Consider the following 22,138-nt stretch of genomic DNA (forward strand, 5'->3'; position numbering starts at 1 on the left):
CTATTCAAGCATCTTTTGGACATCTGTTGAACCAGTTTGGTTGGTGGAAAGAGGCCTAATGAATGCAGGTGTGCACCATTTATACTAGGAATGGCCCTGCCTCTTTCCAGGTGGTCCTTATTGGGTTTTTGATTACTCCTGATGACACACACACACCTTTATAATACAGTATGATAGTAATATTCTGTGGCTAATATAGACCGTCTTCATGATGGCTGGTTCAGACAGTATAGTCGAAGTACAATCATTGTACTCGTCCTCTTTCAATTTCATTACAGTTAAAGTTGTACTTTTTAGCCATGCTATTGTATCCTTGGATTAAAAGGGACAAAGCTTCAAGAAGGTTCATGGCTTTTCTGTAAAGATACATTTATTTCAAAACAAGTAGGCATATTCCAGAGATTGAGAAAAATGTGACTGATTCCCAAACTAGACAAACTACATTTAATGAACAAGTTTAAATTCAAATGTGTATAAAAATACAAAATGTGTTTTGAGAAATAATTGGGACTTTCCAAGACAAATAACAGTGCATATCTACCACATGCGAGTAGCACTACCACATAAAATAAGCACATTTTACAGCCGTATAGGAGATCTCAGGAGAATTACACCTAGTTTGGTTACAAACATAATCTATGAATAATAGTATTAGTTTTGATACAATCCATATCACAGTATATGGCAACATTTTACATAATGTAAATGGAATACTATTGGCCCACTCTACTTTAATAGAACAAAGGTTATGGCAGTTACAGGAGAAAGTTATAAAATAGTCAACAATAACCCCCAAAAAATGATACAAGCGCATACAAATAAATTAACAGAGCAATGACCACTTTCCCTAACATTCAATCAAACCTGAAGATTAGAGGAATCTAAAGGAACATCATTTTTTATATATAGTCCATGTCTGATGCCTTTATACATAAATACATTACAAATAGGGTTCTGCAGTAAAGCTTTGATCAAACCATTGTGACCATCTATCTGTATGTTGAAATAGCTGCCATCATACAGAGTACAAAACATTAGGAACACCTTCCTAATATTGAGTTGCACCTCCTTTTGCCCTCAGAACAGCCTCAATTAGTCAGGGCATAGACTATACAAGGAGTCAAAAGCTTTCCACAGGGATGCCGGCCCATGTGGACTCCAATAGTTCCCATAGTTGTGTCAAGTTGGCTGGATGTCCTTTGGTTGGTGGACTATTCTTGATACACACGGGAAACTGTTGAGAAAACCCCTGCAGCGTTGCAGTTCTGGACACAAACCAGAGAACCTGGCACCTACTACCATACCCCATTCAAAGAAACTAATCTTTTGTCTCGCCCATTCACCCCCTGAATGGCACACATACCCAATCTATATTTAAATTGTCTCGAGGATTAAAAAAATCCTTATTTAACCTGTGTCCCCTTCATCTACATTGATTGAAGTGTACTTAACAGGTGACAATAAGAGATCATAGTTTTCCCCTGGTCTGTCTGTCATGGAAAGAGGAAGTGTTTTGTACACTCAGTGCTAATATTAACCAGATGCAGAGAATAAAATACGGTAAATTGAACATGAGTTCACACAATAATGAGTATGCGTTAATTTGGCACGTGAGCTTTCACGTCTAGATACTAACAGAACAAATACATGGACAGAGCTCTACAATACACACCCCCCCCCCCCCCCCAGTATGCAATGTTGATACAGGCTCTAGTCTATTTTACTGACATGGAGAATAAAAGGCTTAGAAATGAGATGTCTGTTTCAGAAAATATTACCATGGTTTAAGAATATTTAAATGATATGAACAGTAGTGGATAGGGCAGGAGGTACAGAACTTGAAAACACATTTCTTGAAATAAAAGTGCCAACAAAGTAGCCTACATGAGGGATGTTGGAGGGGCTCTCTCGGTTAACGTCATGTACTGACAATTGTATAGAACCACCCTCAATATCCATGACAGTCATGGGACATACAGTGCCTTGCGAAAGTATTCGGCCCCCTTGAACTTTGCGACCTTTTGCCACATTTCAGGCTTCAAACAAAGATATAAAACTGTATTTTTGTGTGAAGAATCAACAACAAGTGGGACACAATCATGAAGTGGAACGACATTTATTGGATATTTCAAACTTTTTTAACAAATCCAAAACTGAAAAATTGAACGTGCAAAATTATTCAGACCCCCTTAAGTTAATACTTTGTAGCGCCACCTTTTGCTGCGATTACAGCTGTAAGTCGCTTGGGGTATGTCTATCAGTTTTGCACATCGAGAGACTGACATTTTTTCCCATTCCTCCTTGCAAAACAGCTCAAGCTCAGTGAGGTTGGATGGAGAGCATTTGTGAACAGCAGTTTTCAGTTCTTTCCACAGATTCTCGATTGGATTCAGGTCTGGACTTTGACTTGGCCATTCTAACACCTGGATATGTTTATTTTTGAACCATTCCATTGTAGATTTTGCTTTATGCTTTGGATCATTGTCTTGTTGGAAGACAAATCTCCATCCCAGTCTCAGGTCTTTTGCAGACTCCATCAGGTTTTCTTCCAGAATGGTCCTGTATTTGGCTCCATCCATCTTCCCATCAATTTTAACCATCTTCCCTGTCCCTGCTGAAGAAAAGCGTTCAGGGTGATGAGCTGTGTTGCTTTTACGCCAAACATAACGTTTTGCATTGTTGCCAAAAAGTTCAATTTTAGTTTCATCTGACCAGAGCACCTTCTTCCACATGTTTGGTGTGTCTCCCAGGTGGCTTGTGGCAAACTTTAAACAACACTTTTTATGGATATCTTTAAGAAATGGCTTTCTTCTTGCCACTCTTCCATAAAGGCCAGAGTTGTGCAATATACGACTGATTGTTGTCCTATGGACAGAGTCTCCCACCTCAGCTGTAGATCTCTGCAGTTCATCCAGAGTGATCATGGGCCTCTTGGCTGCATCTCTGATCAGTCTTCTCCTTGTATGAGCTGAAAGTTTAGAGGGACGGCCAGGTCTTGGTAGATTTGCAGTGGTCTGATACTCCTTCCATTTCAATATTATCGCTTGCACCGTGCTCCTTGGGATGTTTAAAGCTTGGGAAATCTTTTTGTATCCAAATCCGGCTTTAAACTTCTTCACAACAGTATCTCGGACCTGCCTGGTGTGTTCCTTGTTCTTCATGATGCTCTCTGCGCTTTTAACGGACCTCTGAGACTATCACAGTGCAGGTGCATTTATACGGAGACTTGATTACACACAGGTAGATTGTATTTATCATCATTAGTCATTTAGGTCAACATTGGATCATTCAGAGATCCTCACTGAACTTCTGGAGAGAGTTTGCTGCACTGAAAGTAAAAGGGGCTGAATAATTTTGCACGCCCAATTTTTCAGTTTTGGATTTGTTAAAAAAGTTTGAAATATCCAATAAATGTCGTTCCACTTCATGATTGTGTCCCACTTGTTGTTGATTCTTCACAAAAAAATACAGTTTTATATCTTTATGTTTGAAGCCTGAAATGTGACAAAAGGTCGCAAAGTTCAAGGGGGCCGAATACTTTCGCAAGGCACTGTATAACACAATACTAAGAACAACATTTTTGCGATCTATTCATTACATTGTAGCGCCCCCCCCCCCCCTTATATACACAAAAATATTCAGAACTGTACAGTATTTGCGCCAGAGGCCCAGTGGCAGACGAAAATAGTGTTATTATTTCACCACTAACATCATGCAAAAGATGTAGACGGATTTGTACAACCGAGTCGTACAGGACTCGAAAAATTCTGGAAAGGCATCAAACTTAAAGCACAATTAAAGGGCATCAAAATTCTCAATAGGAGAAAACCAGGGAAGCTTTTTGGTTGGCCCACTCGCCAGTCTTTTGACATCATAAGAAGGTCCATAGGCCTTGTTCCATTTAGCACCATAGCCCCTTCCCAGAACCCTGTGTGTGTTCAAAGAACTAAAAAAAGGAATAAATAAGTGTCCACTATACCGTCACCTTCAGATGTGCTCTAAGGGGCTAGGAAACTAAATGGAACTGGTCTGTAGACTGAGATAGGAAGTGCTCAAAAAGTGCTGCTCCAAGGTCAGTTTGTGGGTTTTTAGCTTATATTGGTTCAGGTGAGGACTGGCGATCGAGAGCGCTATAGGGCACACTATAGGCTCCCTCGAACGTTTGAATGTGCTTTGTATGTACATCCAAAGACACGGAACAATATCACTGGCCTTACATATTACAATATCAAATGTTAAAATGTGCACTGGAAAGAGTATGGTATCAATATATCAGAGAGTACACCTGGTGCACAGTCAAGGCTGGATATGACATTGGTTGTGTAGACATGTCCCTTTAACAAAGAAACCTCAAAGAATAAAGCTCTGGTCAGATTAAAAAAAATAAAAAAAACTGAATTGCTTCCCACACCTCTGACAAATTGATTTTGCCAAATTTCTACAGCTTTACCCTTTATTAGGAGTCCGATCAATGACCATGTTAAGGGAAGGACAAGCGAAATAAAAGAGAATAAATCCTTTCAGAAAGTGACCAGACCCAGTGTGTGTATGGGGTACAGGACAGGAGAAGGCAGAGTGTAGAAGGCTGTTCTCGATCCTAATGGATATGGCTCTATCCTACTACAAAAAGGTACAGTTCCAGAGGTCTCCATTTCTCATACAGCTTTAGTGGATCCAGCATTTCATATTGAAAACAAATTGTGAATATTCACAATCTCATAGCACTCAGAGAGAAAGGGGGGGGGGGGGCAAGAGTCCATCATTGTTAACAGATATAAAATAACAAACCTTGCCCTCCTGGTACAGAACGCAACATTTTAGAAGTAGTCCAGCTGCCCTTGAATAGAAAGCAATCCCAGAAGACTGTCTTGAGAGCGCTCCAGAACGTCATAAAATCCCAACGGTCTCCACCTGACTTCTGTAGAGTGTCATGTGATTTCTCTGTGAGACATTATGACATCAAATCCCCACTGTTCCTCCGCCCCTCATCTTTGACCTGGGGGAGTGAGTGGGATGTTCAGTGGCGTGGGGCTCATCACGTTCGCTCTGCTCGCCTGTGCTTCCTCCTCTGGCTCATGCTGTTGTTTCTTCTGGCAGCAGGGCTTATAGAGGTGGGGGTCTAAGAGTACCTCTCCGAAGCGTCCCTTGTAGATGATGCCACAGCACACCTTCTGCCTAAAACCCACAGAGGACGGTCAAGACAGCAAAGCACTATAGTGAGAGAGTAAACCAAATCAAACAAATGTGCCATGAAGGAGGATTAAATGGGGCTATGGAGTTAATTATGCATTAAAAGGAGGAAATACAGCATCTGAACCAAGACTGGTCGAGTATAACATGGGTTGCATTCATTTGGGTACACCGTAGCAAGGCATTTTGCAACAGAAAAATGGTTTCTCATTGGAAAAGTTCAGGTAGTTCCTCATTAGTTTCTGTCCGTTTGGGGCCTGATAAATGACCGATTCCACCATCCTAGCCATTACCTTTTCCAGTAGGTGAGGTCCAGGAAAGAGAAGACTGGCGAGTGGGTGGCACCAGGTGAGAGTTCCATGTCCGAGCCCTCGTCTGATTGGTTGCTGTAGCTGGGAGAATGGGCAGGGGAGGCACTGGAGGTGGTGCTGTGGGCGTCAGAGTCTGTGGGGGGCAGGGCACAATCAGAAACTCATCTCAACTTATTCATAACATAGCAGGCACGGTTCAGGTAAACATCTGTAATATTTATTTTGGAATTAGTCCAGAAATATCAATCAAGATCTCGTTTCACAGCCCTTTAGGCAGGACAAATAATGGAGAGAAGAGTTGAGATCCATTTACTTTTGAAACCCCAAAGTTTACACTGCACAAGGCAGCATAGCCGAGCACAGAGTATCATCTGCTTACTGCGTCTCTTGAGCTCCTTCTGCACTCGGCTGATCTGACTTGGCCTGGCTCGCCTCTTCATCTTCTTGGACCTCACTGTCATCTTCCAGCTTGACCCGGAACCTTTAGCATCAACAACCTGTGACACAGGAGAGAAGGGTTGAGTGACAGATGGGTGGATGTCTGTTTCCAAGGTAACTGCATCAATGTATAGAATGGCCTATAGGGCAGCAAATAAACAGTGTACTGTATCTAAGGAAAAGCGGTTATTATATGCCTACAGGTGTTGCGTCAGTCACTCCCAGTAATAGTGTTGTTTAAGACTTATATGGAATACTGAGAGTGGATGGGAGTAGGACAGGGAGTATGGATGGATTCTGAGAGGCCTTACATGATTCCAGTTCTTTATGGAGCCAGCTGGGAGTTTCTTCCACCTTTTCACCAGGAGAACACAGGCATTACAGATCTCCCCAAAACGTACCTCACTCAGCCTGGAGGGAAAATTATAGGGGAGAAAGAATGAATGATGACAGCCTTGAAGCTCAGCGTATGGTTATTATGATCCCTGCTCCAGTCAGTGCGAGTCGGTCAGAGCTATTTTCTGCTAGAACGCTTCTCCTGTTGACTTACGTCACCGGTTACCATAGCAATGAACCGACGCATACTGGCCCGGCCAATAGCGGATAGGCAAAGTGACAAGGTGAGGACGTAAAACTCTTTCAATTCTGGTTTCATACAAAAATACTTATTTAAATGAGAAGGGAAATGTGTCCTAGTTTGATAAATAATTAAGTCTTTTACCCAAGGAGTTTAAGTTATTGCACTGGGAGTTAAAACAAAACTGTTTCCAAAACGGAATGAACATTGTCGTGGAAATTTCCTCTATTTACCAAATCATGGGAGCAAACCACACACACAAGTCAGAGTTAGTTATCAAAGTCCATCTTTAATTATGTGAGCTCTATCACAACCCTGTGACTCTCAGATAAATTCAGTGTCTCTCAGTGAATTCTCTGAGAGCCCCTTCCACATTGTAAATGAGGTCCTTTATAGTAAAGACACACACACAGGATAAGACAGCATAGACATAATTCATCGTTCAGCTTTGTCTCCTTTCCCAAACCATAAACCAATCCTCCAAATCAACAGGCATATATCAAATTGTCATTTAGATACAACCAACTCAAAATACAACCTCCTGGACAAGCTCACGGAGAGGAGGGTGAGGCTATAGGTTAAGATAGAAACAACATAAGAGGGAGCATAGAATGATTCCAGACACTGCAACCTTCCTTTCCCCACAATGGGAAAGGTAGAGAGTGAAAAATATGTTTACACATGATGACACTTTGACCTCTCCCCTCTCAGCGGCCCAGGCAACTTAGTTTTGACATAGAACAGATAACTGCAACCTCACCACAGAATAACACAAAAATACCATTCTGATGAGAATTAACTTACACACATTTGATGAATATAAAACATCTAACATATGTTACCAACAAATTCTGAATCTTCCCTAACAACATCTAATTGCATTAGTGACTTAATAGTCATGAGAATGAACAGACAAGAATCCTAAAACAATTACAATTTCTGTATTGTCCAAATCTGACAGAAAGTCTGAAGGCCTCAGACCTCTCTACCCCCAGAGTTGAGCTGCAGAGGGAGGCTGAGAGCTAGATCTGCCCAGGGTCTGAGCTCTGGGTCTGAGCCAGGGTATAGAGGAGTGGTCCACTCACCCAAAGCAGCTGTGAAAGTCCCTCTCATAGCGCTTGCTGTCGGTGAAGCGGGAGCTGGAGGACTTGGCCCGACAGATACAGCAACCGTCTAGGCTCCGGTACATCTTGGGCTTGTGGAAGCCAAACATCTGGAACACACAGGATGGGAGAAATAAAGCAAATGATAACTTACATAGATGTGTTTGTAATAATCTGTGGATATGATATGTAATCTGGCCAGGATTATGATGACACCTGTCTATTTCGTGGAGGATAGCTTACTCACTGATTCAACAGTATACAGGTAGATTGACTGTTTTTATTTAAAGGTCCACTGTTCATAAGAGTTAACAGTCCTAGAACCATCTCATGAGAGTTCAGTTCACAACAGCATGGAAGAACAGTCTTCATAATTCACACACATGGCTGTAACTTTTATTTTTTCTAATTTGAAAAAAAAAAAAGAGGACAGTTTAAAAACCGTCCTGCGACTCCTGTCCACCCAAACAAACAAAAGCAACTCTTGAAGAATGACTACACAATTGGCAAGTAGTTTCTTACATGTCAGTCAGGAGGCTAGCTGCTGGCAGAGACTTCTATTATGGTTGTTGAAGGGTTCTGTCTAGAACTTCTAAACCAGCTGATATATAGATCTATCACACACACTTCAAGTCAGAAGTTTAACTACACCCAAATTGGAGTCATTAAAAACTTGTTTTTCAACCACTCCAAATGTTTTGTTAACCAACTATAGTTTTGGCAAGTCTGTTAGGACATATACTTTGTGCATGACAAGTAATTCTCAGACAATTGTTTGACAGATTATTTCACTGTATCGCAATTCCAGTGGGTCAGAAGTTCACTGTGCCTTAAAACAGCTTGGAAAATGTCATGGCTTTAGAAGCTTCCGATAGGCTAATTGACATCATTTGAGGTGTACCTGTGGATGTATTTCAAGGCCAACCTTCAAACTCAGTGCCTCTAGGCTTGACATCATGGTAAAAATCTAAAGAAAAATCAGCCACAACTTTGGAAGTGTGCTTGGGGTCATTGTCCATTTGGAAGACCCCTTTACAACCAAGCTTTAGCTTCCTGACTGATGTCTTGACATGTTGCTTCAATATATACACAATTTTCCTCCCTCATGATGTCATCCATTTTGTGAAGTGCACCAGTCCCTCCTGCAGCAAAGCACCCCCACAACATGATTCTGCCACCCCCGTGTTTCACGGTTGGGATGGTGTTCTTCGGCTTGCAAGACTCCCCCTTTTCCATCCAAACATTACGATGGTCATCATGGCAAAATAGTTCCATTTTTGTTTCATCAGACCAGAGGACATTTCTCCAAAAAGTACAGTATTTGTCCATGTGCAGTTGCAAACAGTAGCCTGGTTTCTTTATGGCGGTTTTGGAGCAGTGGCTTCTTCCTTGCTGAGCGGCCTTTCTGGTTATGTCAATATAGGACTCGTTTTACTGTGGATATAGATACTTTTGTACCCGTTTCCTCCAGCATCTTCACAAGGTCCTTTGCTGTTGTTCGGTGATTGATTTGCACTTATTGCACCAAAGTACGTTCATCTCTAGGAGACAGAACGTGTCTCCTTCCTGAGCTGTATGACGGCTGTGTGGTCCCATGGTGTTTATACTTGCGAAGAGGCACTGGGTTTGAAGGTAAGCCTTGAAATACATCCACAGGTACACCTCCAATTGACTCAAATTATGTCAATTAGCTTATCAGAAGCTATGACATCCTTTTCTGGAATTTTCCAAGCTGTTTAAAAAGGCACAGTCAACTTAGTGCATGTAAACTTCTGACCCACTGGAATTGTGATAGTGAATTATAAGTGAAATAATCTGTGTAAACAATTGTTAAAGTTACTTGTGTCATGCACAAAGTAGATGTCCTAACTGACTTGCCAAAACTATAGTTTGCTAACACCACATGTGGAGTGGTTGAAAAACAAGTTAATGTAAACTTCAACTATGTAATATACACTGCTCAAAAAAACAAAGGGAGCACTTAAACACAATGTAACTCCAAGTCAATCACACTTCTGTGAAATCAAACTGTCCACTTAGGAAGCAACACTGATTGACAATACATTTCACATGCTGTTGTGCAAATGGAATAGACAACAGGTGAAAATTATAGGCAATTAGCAAGACACCCCCAATAAAGGAGTGGTTCTGCAAGTGATGACCACAGACCACTTCTCAGTTCCTATGCTTCCTGGCTAATGTTTTGGTCACTTTTGAATGCTGGCGGTGCTTTCACTCTAGTGGTAGCATGAGACGGAGTCTACAACCCACACAAGTGGCTCAGGTAGTGCAGCTCATCCAGGATGGCACATCAATGCGAGCTGTGGCAAGAAGATTTGCTGTGTCTGTCAGCGTAGTGTCCAGAGCGTGGAGGCGCTCCCAGGAGACAGGCCAGTACATCAGGAGACGTGGAGGAGGCCGTAGGAGGGCAACAACCCAGCAGCAGGACCGCTACCTCCGCCTTTGTGCAAGGTGGAGCAGGAGGAGCACTGCCAGAGCCCTGCAAAATGACCTCCAGCAGGCCACAAATGTGCATGTGTCTGCTCAAACGGTCAGAAACAGACTCCATGAGGGTGGTATGAGGGCCCGACGTCCACAGGTGGGGGTTGTGCTTACAGCCCAACACCGTGCAGGACGTTTGGCATTTGCCAGAGAACACCAAGATTGGCAAATTTGCCAATGGCACCCTGTGCTCTTCACAGATTAAAGCAGGTTCACACTGAGCACATGTAACAGACATGACAGTCTGGAGACGCCGTGGAGAACGTTCTACTGCCTGCAACATCCTCCAGCATGACTGGTTTGGCGGTGGGTCAGTCATGGTGTGGGGTGGCATTTCTTTGGGGAGCCGCACAGCCCTCCATGTGCTCCCCAGAGGTAGCCTGACTGCCATTAGGTACCGAGATGAGATCCTCAGACGCCTTGTGAGACCGTATGCTGGTGCAGTTGTCCCTGGGTTCCTCCTAATGCAAGACCTCATGTGGCTGGAGTGTGTCAGCAGTTCCTGCAAGAGGAAGGCATTGATGCTATGGACTGGCCCGCCCGTTCCCCAGACCTGAATCCAATTGAGCACATCTGGGACATCATGTCTCGTTCCATCCACCAACGCCACCAGACTGTCCAGGAGTTGGCGGATGCTTTAGTCCAGGTCTGGGAGGAGATCCCTCAGGAGACCATCCGCCACCTCATCAGGAGCATGCCCAGGCGTTGTAGGGAGGTCATACAGGCACGTGGAGGACACACACACACTACTGAGCCTCATTTTGACTTGTTTTAAGGACATTACATCAAAGTTGGATCAGCCTGTAGTGTGCTTTTCCACTTTAATTTTGAGTGTGACTCCAAATCCAGACCTCCATGGGTTGATAAATTTGATTTCCATTGATAATTTGTGTGATTTTGTTGTCAGCACATTCAACTATGTAAAGAAAAAAAGTATTCAATAAGAATATTAAATTCAGATCTAGAATGTGGTATTTTAGTTTTCCCATTATTTTTTTGAGCAGATATATTTATATATATACATACATACATACATACATACATACATACATACACACACAAACTAAGTAGGGTTGCACATTTTTGGGAATATTCAGGTGGAAACTTTCCGTGGGAAATTAATATTAATACCATTTAAATGACAATGTTTTATGCACTGGATCCATTTACCATATGGAGACAAACAAACCTTCTCATAAGTAGACATCATTGCAAATGATTAAATCGTTCCAATAGAAATACAACAATTGTTTATTTACAAATTGAACTTGATTCAGATGAGTTGACTCTTCACATGGGATGATCTCACTGAACAAATGGGGAATGTTGAATGATCCCCATGAGCCATCACATCTCACAAAAACGTTTTTAAAATGATAGCCTAGAAACGAAAGCTTTGGATGTCTTTCTCTCAGGCTTCCATGTCTTCTCCCTGGACGTCCACCTCTTGAACAGACTGAGGCCTCCTCTTCACTGTCCCTTTCCAACCTTGAGGATGGCTCATTGTCAGGCTCAAAAAAAGCCTCAAATGTTCCCAGATGGCCAACAAATGTTCAACCCTTGTATTGGTCAGCCTGCTGAGTGCTTTGGTGTGTGTGTTCTAAAAACAAAGACCAGTTGCTCGCTGAGGCAGCTGAGGCTGGTGGGATTTGGAGTTGGAGGCAACAGGGGAAAGAGCCTCAGAGCCACAGTCCCTTCCACCAGGTGGCTGATGAGATATGTTGGCACGACTGCCATATTGCATCTCCGTCCCAAAGCACTTGCTTGGAAGTGTACTTCGCAGGAATGCTAAGAACCGTGCCCTCATCTAGACCAAGGAGCCGAAACACAGTAGCGATGACACCATAAGCCTTGTTGATCTCTGCACCAGACAGGATGCTCTTGCCAGCATACTTAGGGTCCAACATATACGCTGTGGCATGTATGGGCTTCAGGCAGAAGTCTTCATGCTTAATTTCTTCTGTTACATCGGCAAGCAGAGTCTGAACATCAGACAGGATGGCATTGTCTCCCTTAATCCGTGCAATGGCTACTGCTATAGGTTTCAGGAATTTTGCTGCTTACCACTCTCTCCCAAAACACATCATCCAGGAGGATCCTCTTGATGGGGCTGTGCATATTGGCAGACTGATATAGCCATTTCTTGGAGACTCCTTCCCCTCCAGGAGACTGTCAAACATGATGACAACACCACCTCAACAGATGTTGCTAGGCAGCTTCAATGTGGTGATCTTATTCTTCTCACTTTGCTTGGTGAGGTAGATTGCGTCTATAACTTAATGACCCTTTACATACCTAACCATTTCCTTGCCTCTTGTGTAGAGTGTATAGATTGTCTTCAGTGCCATGATGTCCTTGAGGAGCAGATTCAATGCAGGAGCAGCACAGCTAATGGGTGTGATGTGAGGGTAGGAGTTCTCCACTTTAGACCAAGCAGCCTCCGTGTTCGCAGCATTGTCCATCACCAGTGCAAATACCTTCTGTGGTCCAAGGTCATTGATGACTGCCTTCAGCTCATCTGCAATGTAAAGACTGGTGTCTGTTGTCCCTTGTGTCTGTGCTCTTGTAAAATACTGGTTGGGTGGAGATGTAGTCAATTATTCCTTGCCCACCAGCATTCGACCACACAGAGGTGTTTACTATACAGTCCACTTTCTCTATGATTTGCTTGACCTTCACTTGAACGCTGCAACCAGCCAATGAGTAGATAAAGCATGTCTGGTTGGAGGGGTGTATGCTGGGCAAAGAACTTTCAGAAATCTCTTCCAATACACATTGTCTGTGAGCAGAGGTGAACCAGTTGCATACACAGCTCGAGCAAGACATTCGTCAGCATTTCTCTGACTACGTTCCTCCATTGAGTCAAACAAACTTCTGATTCCAGGAGGACCATGAGCTGTTGCTATCGTTAAGGTGTCGGATTCATCATTTTCACCTTGAATAGAAGTAGAGGGACTTTGTCAGAGGTTGCTTGTTGTGAGCGCTGAGGGAACTTTATGCACCTGGCCAGATGATTCTGCATCTTTCTTGCATTCTTCACATATGATTTCACACAGCATTTGCAAATGTACACAGCTCTCCTTCTATATTAGCTGCAGTAAAATGTCTCCACACATCAGTGCCTGTGCCATTTCTGTAGAAAGACAAAAAAGTTTTAATTAACTCAAATACAATTCCATGTACAGATAAAAAGTTAAGCAGTTAGATTAAACAACTCCTTTGTAAGATAAACATTTTAAAATGAAACATGCATGGAAACCGGTGAATTAACACTCATGGTTTCAGGCTCAAGCAAGCTAAAACCCACATGGTAGAAAAATCTAACTAGCAGAAATTGTTAAGTTATAAATGATCAAAACATACTTTGCTAGTTAAGAAAAAAAGTGTCAAAATATATTCACCCCACCCAGTATCGTAATCAAAACTTACCAGAAAGCATGTAGTCCTTGGCTCAGACAGTGCAGTAGTGTGGGCTCAATAGCATATCATTAGTGTGCAAGATCTTGAGAATCAGCTGTACATGTGATGGAAGAATGCACTGTGCATGCAGAGGGTTGCAATTGGGGATAGTTTAACCAGAATATGCCACAAGACCTAGAATTGCCTTGTGTATCCCACAACAAAAAGTCACTGTTATAAACTAACTTTTTGGATACATTTTTGCAAAATTCCCTGGCTTAACTTCCCATGGACATTTTCTGGAAAGTTTCTGACCCTTTGCAACCCTACTACTAAGTCCTCATAACTTTGCTATAAAGAGAGTAAGTAGGCTACTGAGAGAAAGTGATGTGGCACTCAGTGGTGAGGCTGAGGCATGTGCAATGCATGCAAGAGAACGCAAAGACAGAGAAAGCACTCAGAGGTTAGTACAGTGGGTCCAAAATTTGGGAGTCTGTCCCTCATTTTTGGCGGTCCCCCGAGAATCTAATAATGTTCTCAAAAAAGTTAAGCTTAAAAAAAAAGTTTTAAATTCAAATATCTTCCCTTATAGGCCTACATTAAAATGCAATCAATACAGTTGTATAAAATGTAATAAATTCTAATTTAATCCAATGCTAAAGTATGAATAATTTCTCACATTTCCCAGCTGAACATTACAATTGTATAGCTAATAGGCTGTATTTGTAGATTGACTGAGGTGAAACAACCTACAGCAGCCAAGATAATGGCCGGAGTCATTTTTGCTGTTCTCCAAACAGCATTCTGGAGTGTTTTAGTTGTATAGAAAAGCAGTTCATGGATATGGCCTTGTTCATGCATTACTATGAACATAATACAGTCATAGGCCTGCGTCACACAATGCTGTGGAGACGAGCCCCCTTAACGCTAGCATTGCCTAGAGTCCCAGACAGAGAGAACTAGGATATCCGTCATCACGTCAATGAGACCAGAACAGGACAGCCTGGCCATGTACCGCGACGCTGTTATGCAACCGCAGTGCTGATGCAACGAAAAGCCATGTGGTCCTGACTCCCTATGGCAGGGATGCGGGCATGTGGCAGCATCCATGTGATGCTCGAATGTCAGTGGTCAGAGCCGATTATGATATGAAAATCGATAAAAGGGAGTTGATACATCGTGATTGAGGCTGTTTCATCATGCAAAAATGTTAAGCTAAACACGGTGAATTGAATAGCCTACTTAAAAACAACAAATATCACACCGTAAAAGCCATAAATATGGTCAGTGGGACTCGTCGTAAATCTTAAACGGCACAAACGATTGTATAATACCAGCTCTGACGTAGGGCCTATTGCCTAACTCGAAAATGGCAACATGCTTCGAAGGATGCAGGCGGGCGGCATGGTGCCGACTGTACACTGAACCCGTGGTGTGCTTGCGAAATTTACTACGATCAAAATACCTGCTTTGAATCGTTTTTTCATCAATAATTAGATCAAATGTAAGAACCACTGCATTGTCGACTGGTTTATTGAATATTTTTTTTGTTTGTTTAAAAGCCCTGCATGCGTCGAGAATGTACATCGATCATCACCACCCACGGAGAAAGCATGGTCCCCTCTGGTTCCCATGCAGCATCCATATGAAGACAATTTGACCAGCTTACGAGTACGAATGCTGCTTCAAAGAGTTCGTCAAACAACTACTTGATACAAAGTGTCACTTAACACCGCATCTTTCTGCATGACTAAGTCTGTTTCCCGAATAATTATGCGTCAATGGTAAGGTTCCAAACCCATGGCCGGACTGTAAACATGCACATTTTCAGAGAAGCTGTTTGCTACTTACATTTAGGAATTGTATTAATACAAGTGTGAAATAAAGGATATAAGACCTGAACAGTCCATGCATGCAAACAAGTTCCAGGGTTGAACAATGTTGAAAGGAGACCCAGTGGCATGTTTGGCGCAGAGCCACACACCCACATGTCACTCAAACGACACCCAGTCTTTCACTCAGATTGGAATTGTCATTAGATAAATCACAACGAAATTGTTAACTCGTAGTCAAGTATTCTAGCCTACACCGTTTGCATGTAAGGTTTTGTTGATGCGGCAGTATGGGGTATTTTGAAAACGAAACCAGCCTACATAACATCAATAAGTTATTTGAAAAAAACAATACATCTAATTAAAACAGTGCAACAATTAAAACAGTGCGGGTTACAATGGTTCAGTTGCACAGAAACAAACATGTGTAGGACTCTAGTCCTGATCAAGGAATGTGAACATTCCTCGTCACCGGACACCAAATGCCAAGCAGAAGAAAGGAGCGCGCATATTAACACGAATACAATTCCCAGTGTTTGTCATTGGCTGCCAAACACTGAAGTAAAACACATTGGTTAACTCATCAAAAAGTTCAAAACAATTTAGGATATTAAATAAGGTTCATGGCTTACAGATATATTTAACCACGTTAAATAGCCTACATCCTCGAATAACTTCAGCACATAGTGTGAAGATTGTTTTAAATAGAATTGGTTGTCTGTTTGGCAAAGTAATGTCCTTACCTTGAGTTACAGTCAATGATGAATGAGTTGTAAAGATGATAAAAGACGTCGTTAGTAGGCAATTTAAACGCATGTAACAATGAATACACCGTTCGGATGTTTCCGTTTTACTTGCGTGTCTGGGGGAGAATCTCAAATGTATTTGCTCGCGTCCTCTCTCCTCACCTCCTTTTCAAAACCCATTGGAGGAAAATGTCGGAGGGACGAGAATTCTGGCTTTATCATCCAATGGGTTTTGAGGAGAGCAGAGAGGACGCGAGGAGCGCACATTTGCGATTCTCCCAGGAGTATTATAAATGTTTACGCATGCGCGTTTGGCAACTCCACCATTTTCTGATTTTCTTCAATCAAACCAATTTACATACGAAACTGACGTTTTGACTGCGTCTGCATTGTTTTGCCCATACAAGGAGGGGAATTACGCGGGAAATGGGGGGGGGGGGGGTCCAGTTGAAATCTGTGCGCTGTGAATCGAAGAAAGGAGGCGTGACTACTAAAAAATATAGTGGCAGCATGTCTGTAGGTAGGCTACGTGTGGTACGTGGAGCACAGTAGATCGTTAGACTATTATTTTGAAGAAAAAAAACTGTAAATAATGCGTATTTTGAAATAAATAGTAAAAATGCAATAAACAAAAAAATGAAAATGTTATTCAACTAGAAAATAGTCGCAAAATAACAGGATATACCATGTATTTACAAATAATTGTTTTGGTAGTGAAACAGGAATCAGAAGTTGCTCAATGAGTAAAACGTTATATTGTTTACCATTGAATTCTCATGAGGATCATATGTCATCTCCAACCATAGAGGTGATTCAGTATCACAATGGACATGTATTTTTCCCTGAGGGCTGGGCACACGCACACACACACGCACACTAAACAGTTTAACATATTAAGCAAATGTTTAATGAAGCGCATCATAAATATCAGAACAGAACAGTGATCATTGACTCTTATATGGACATAGGACTCCATTCATTACATGATCTCCTCCCACCAGACATACAGTTTACGTCTGCACTTGTGGGAAAGGAAAGGTTCAGTAGTAGCATTGCCTACCTGGTAACATTAGGACGGATATTCTAGGGGGGGGTTATGTAACAAAGACAGAAGTAAAGTACAGGACTACTGCATGAGTCTAGCTGTAGCAATGTGTTAAGAGAAAGTATACAGCCGAGTAGCAGAGCACACCGCATGAAGTAGCACTTTAGGAGATGCAAAGAGGGACCCTATTCTCTCTCCACTAGACAGACACTTTTCTCACAGCAATGCACTAAAAACACCTATACATAGGGTCGATCATCCTCCTACGTTTGTGGCTTCTTATACATACAGGTAGATAGGTTTGTTATTGTTGGAATCCGTGATACATAAGACAGTAGGAACCTAGTCGCAGGACTAAACTGTGAATGTTACAGAAGGAAAAGTCACAAGGATCAACATACAGAATTAAATTTCCAAATATTTCACAGGCGGCTCTTTGCCCCGGTCGCAAAACAGTGTCTCAAACTTTCTTGATCACTACCACAGTTTCTAAGAATAAATGCATCAAATCAGAACATTAAAAACAAATGCTGTGTCCTTTTCTGGGTTAATACTGGAAAGAAAACGAACCATAAGTACTGTGGTTGAAACACTGAGTTAAAATTGTGATTAGGAATCTGTCAGTTGTTTTCCCTTTTGGTTGGGTTCAAATCCATTGTCTGGTATTTTGATCACCCTTTTTTTAGTACACATGCATAAACGTCATATTTACACTCGTTGCTACAGAAATATAGGAACATGTTCATCAAGGTTGATTGAAAAAGTGGCAAGAGATCTATTTTAGATTGAAAAATACAACCAGCTAGAAATAGTCCCAGAAGGAGTTAACACTCACCAGAAAATAACCACTTATCATAGGAAGGTTTGAGGCATTTATGATAAAAACATCATTAGGGGTCGTATGGTTAGGTTCTTATTGCAATTGTTTTATATTCCAGTGTATTTCACATGTATCACATTAAATAAGGGGCTGGAACATTTCAATACCACACAGAGTGATGCTTGTCAAGATTAGGAAACTGTCCTAAAATGTCCATTTGAGATCAACAATCACACAGATCTGACAGACCACAAACACACACACAAACTGTGCATGACAGAAACCAGGATGAAATTGAATTCATTGACCATTACAATTCATAATATAAAAATAACAGGAGAACACATTCACTGAGTGTACAAAACATTATCAACACCTGCTCTTTCCATGACAGACTGACCAGGTGAATCCAGGTGAAAGCTATGATCCCTTATTGATGTCACTTGTTAAATCCACTTCAATCAGTGTAGATAAAGGGGAGGAAACAGGTTAAACAATGATTTTTAAGCCTTGAGACAATTGAGATATGGATTATATACGTGTGCCATTCAGAGGGTGAATGTGCGAGACAAAATATTTACAGTTCTTTGAAGGTATGGTAGCAGGTGCCAGGCGTTCTGGTTCGTGTCAAGAACTGCAATACTGCTGGGTTTCTCCACGCGCAACAGTTTCCCTTGTGTATCAAGAATGGTCCACCACCCAAAGGACATCCAGCCAACTTGACAACTGTGGGAAGCATTGTAGTCAACATGTGCCAGCATCCCTGTGGAACATTTCACGCCTTGTATAGTCCATGCCCCGATGAATTCAGGCTGTTCTGAGGGCAAAAGGGGAAGGTGCCCCAAATCTCAATATTAGGAAGGTGTTCTTAATGGTTTTGGACACTCTGTACATACACACGCAGTTTGAAATAGGGTCAGGTCAATGCCGGTAATTTGGTTGGAATGTCCACGCAACCCTAGAAAAGCCGCTGTCCTCCTAGGAAAGACCTATCCAATCCAGTGCAGTGGTTGTGTCCACCAAGATCTGCTAGCCAATCTCAAAGCAGAGCAAATGTTCAGTCCAACACAGTAGTTGAATCCAGTCCAACAGAGAAATGAGCCAACATCCAATCAAAAATCTGCGTTACACACAACTCAGTGTAGTGCTGAAAGCAGATGAATCCAGTTCTCCTTTCCTTTGTTGTCATCTTCATCCAAATGATGAGGTTTCACCCACAGATATTCCCAGTGCAGAGACTATGGAGAGGCAGCAGGGGCAAACAGTCACTTTCTGTTTTGGTTTCCTTTTTCCTGGCTGACTATGACCCACAGGCATGCTTGCTAACGCTAGCTGAAGTTGGAGCAGGATCCAGCAGACAGAGAGATAGGATCTCCATCACACAGGCTAAGTGTCCATTGAAGAGCTACCTACAGTGGGCTATACACATCTAGCACATAGTGGAACATCCATGGGTTTTCTTTAAAAACGGTCCCTTCTTACTAAATATCAAAAAGGATATTTTTCAAAACCACAAGCTATGTAATAATAATACTGCATCATCACTCAATGATCCAAAGCCCAAGCTTCTGCTCTGCAGCAGTGGAATCGATTGCTTTGGTAGCGAACCATCTCGTCTCTTTACATAGTCCTCACTTCCTACTTCCTCCCTATGAGGTGACTTTTCCCCAGAGTGAATCAGCTGAAGCATGCCTCAACAACAACAACAACAGTGAAAGGGCAAAAGGGAACAGAGCAAGGGTTTGTGGGCAATGTAGTCATGGGCTGGGTGGTTTCCCAGCAGGCTGTGCGGTAGGGGTTAAAGGTCGATGCCCTTGACAAGCGAGGCCTCCAGAGTGATGGGGAAGTCGTGGAGGGTCTGCAGGACAGCGATGAGAGCGTTGACTGTGGTCCGGTCCCGCAGCAGAGCAGACTCCTCGTACATCCGCTGGATCACTGGACACTCCACCAACAGAGGGAGCCACTGAATCAGCAGACGATCTCTAGATAGATAGATAGGAGCGAGAGAGAGAGAAGATCATTAGGAGTATGTTTGCTAAACAGTTGGTTCCATGTCACCAATGAGACTTTTCAGAAGTGTGATGTTGATTCCCAATACAGCCCTCTGGATGCTTTGTGCCAATAACAACTACAGCACAGTTCTGCAGCCCCACCTCTGTCTCACTGTGTGTGAGTGGCGCCCTCACCTGGCCCCCAGGCAGACAAGCAGCTGGAACTTGCCGTCCTTGCCAATGTTCCTGGGCGAGGAGTTGATGGCACTGACATAGTGACAGAGAGAGACACAGGTCAGGCCCAGGGGCTCAGCAGTCTCCTGCATGTCCCCCATCTGGTCTGCTGACTCCATGTAAGCCACCGCCTTCTCTGTAGAGGGGGAGAGGAGGAGATATGTTAGGGAGGTGGGGGCAGAGGAGGAGAACAGGAAGAGGAGAGGGGACATGGAGGTAAGGTCTACTGTAGAAGAACTTTGTAACAACTGCTAAAAAGAGCTTTATATATACAGTGCCTTGCGAAAGTATTCGGCCCCCTTGAACTTTGCGACCTTTTGCCACATTTCAGGCTTCAAACATAAAGATATAAAACTGTATTTTTGTGTGAAGAATCAACAACAAGTGGGACACAATCATGAAGTGGAACGACATTTATTGGATATTTCAAACTTTTTTAACAAATCAAAAACTGAAAAATTGGGCGTGCAAAATTATTCAGCCCCCTTAAGTTAATACTTTGTAGCGCCACCTTTTGCTGCGATTACAGCTGTAAGTCGCTTGGGGTATGTCTCTATCAGTTTTGCACATCGAGAGACTGACATTTTTTCCCATTCCTTACAAAACAGCTCGAGCTCAGTGAGGTTGGATGGAGAGCATTTGTGAACAGCAGTTTTCAGTTCTTTCCACAGATTCTCGATTGGATTCAGGTCTGGACTTTGACTTGGCCATTCTAACACCTGGATATGTTTATTTTTGAACCATTCCATTGTAGATTTTGCTTTATGTTTTGGATCATTGTCTTGTTGGAAGACAAATCTCCGTCCCAGTCTCAGGTCTTTTGCAGACTCCATCAGGTTTTCTTCCAGAATGGTCCTGTATTTGGCTCCATCCATCTTCCCATCGATTTTAATCATCTTCCCTGTCCCTGCTGAAGAAAAGCAGGCCCAAACCATGATGCTGCCACCACCATGTTTGACAGTGGGGATGGTGTGTTCAGCTGTGTTACTTTTACGCTAAACATAACGTTTTGCATTGTTGCCAAAAAGTTCAATTTTGGTTTCATCTGACCAGAGCACCTTCTTCCACATGTTTGGTGTGTCTCCCAGGTGGCTTGTGGCAAACTTTAAACGACACTTTTTATGGATATCTTTAAGAAATGGCTTTCTTCTTGCCACTCTTCCATAAAGGCCAGATTTGTGCAATATACGACTGATTGTTGTCCTATGGACAGTGTCTCCCACCTCAGCTGTAGATCTCCACAGTTCATCCAGAGTGATCATGGGCCTCTTGGCTGCATCTCTGATCAGTCTTCTCCTTGTATGAGCTGAAAGTTTAGAGGGACAGCCAGGTCTTGGTAGATTTGCAGTGGTCTGATACTCCTTCCATTTCAATATTATCGCTTGCACAGTGCTCCTTGGGATGTTTAAAGCTTGGGAAATATTTTTGTATCCAAATCCGGCTTTAAATTTCTTCACAACAGTATCTCGGACCTGCCTGGTGTGTTCCTTGTTCTTCATGATGCTCTCTGCGCTTTTAACGGACCTCTGAGACTATCACAGTGCAGGTGCATTTATACGGAGACTTGATTACACACAGGTGGATTGTATTCATCATCATTAGTCATTTAGGTCAACATTGGATCATTCAGAGATCCTCACTGACCTTCTGGAGAGAGTTTGCTGCACTGAAAGTAAAGGGGCTGAATAATTTTGCACGCCCAATTTTTCAGTTTTTGATTTGTTAATAAAGTTTGAAATTTCCAATAAATGTCGTTCCACTTCATGATTGTGTCCCACTTGTTGTTGATTCTTCACAAAAAATACAGTTTTATATCTTTATGTTTGAAGCCTGAAATGTGGCAAAAGGTCGCAAAGTTCAAGGGGGCCGAATACTTTCGCAAGGCACTGTAGATATATATATATAGCTCTAAATCAATCATATATATATATATATATATATATGATTGAT

General features: G+C 42.3%; 2 protein-coding genes across 13 annotated transcripts in view; both read right to left on the reverse strand.

The window, feature by feature from the left end:
- Window positions 1-352: 352 nt before the first annotated feature.
- Window positions 353-16,411, reverse strand: LOC110500171 (SIN3-HDAC complex-associated factor-like). 2 transcript variants are annotated; one of them, XM_090214138.1, is made up of 7 exons: window positions 16,096-16,213; window positions 13,057-13,254; window positions 7,602-7,729; window positions 6,251-6,350; window positions 5,881-5,998; window positions 5,484-5,634; window positions 4,651-5,175 (listed from the first exon to the last, which is right to left on the reverse strand). In XM_090214138.1, the coding sequence occupies exons 2-7, from the start codon at window positions 13,141-13,143 to the stop codon at window positions 4,986-4,988; spliced, it is 774 nt and encodes a 257-aa protein (XP_090070264.1). In that variant the 5' UTR covers window positions 13,144-13,254; window positions 16,096-16,213; the 3' UTR covers window positions 4,651-4,985. The 2 variants fall into 2 exon arrangements, with proteins under 2 accessions (XP_090070265.1, XP_090070264.1); XM_090214139.1 differs by lacking the exon at window positions 13,057-13,254 and having other exon boundaries at window positions 353-5,175; window positions 16,096-16,411.
- A 571-nt stretch (window positions 16,412-16,982) lies between these two features.
- The window catches only part of LOC110500172 (DENN domain-containing protein 5B), a 75,685-nt gene continuing 70,529 nt past the window's right edge, over window positions 16,983-22,138 (reverse strand). For all 11 annotated transcript variants that reach the window (XM_090214142.1, XM_090214140.1, XM_090214148.1 and 8 more), the window contains 2 exons: window positions 20,150-20,324; window positions 16,983-19,945 (listed from right to left, as the gene is read on the reverse strand). In XM_090214142.1, the coding sequence (XP_090070268.1) occupies window positions 19,762-19,945; window positions 20,150-20,324 (359 nt within the window). In that variant the 3' untranslated portion in view covers window positions 16,983-19,761. The remainder of the gene's footprint in view (window positions 19,946-20,149; window positions 20,325-22,138) is intronic.

This window comes from Oncorhynchus mykiss, chromosome 21, assembly GCF_057628025.1.
Source record: "Oncorhynchus mykiss isolate SJ-2025 chromosome 21, ASM5762802v1, whole genome shotgun sequence".
Lineage (NCBI taxonomy): Eukaryota > Metazoa > Chordata > Actinopteri > Salmoniformes > Salmonidae > Oncorhynchus > Oncorhynchus mykiss.

Coding starts and splice junctions, on each gene's coding strand:
- LOC110500171 (XM_090214138.1), bottom strand. CDS start 13,143: ATGCAGAATCATCTGGCCAGGTGCATAAAGTTCCCTCAGCGCTCACAA. Junction 5,999..6,250: donor CCATAAAGAACTGGAATCAT/GTAAGGCCTCTC, acceptor CCTGTGTCACAG/GTTGTTGATGCTAAAGGTTC. Junction 5,635..5,880: donor GAAGGAGCTCAAGAGACGCA/GTAAGCAGATGA, acceptor TGCCCCCCACAG/ACTCTGACGCCCACAGCACC.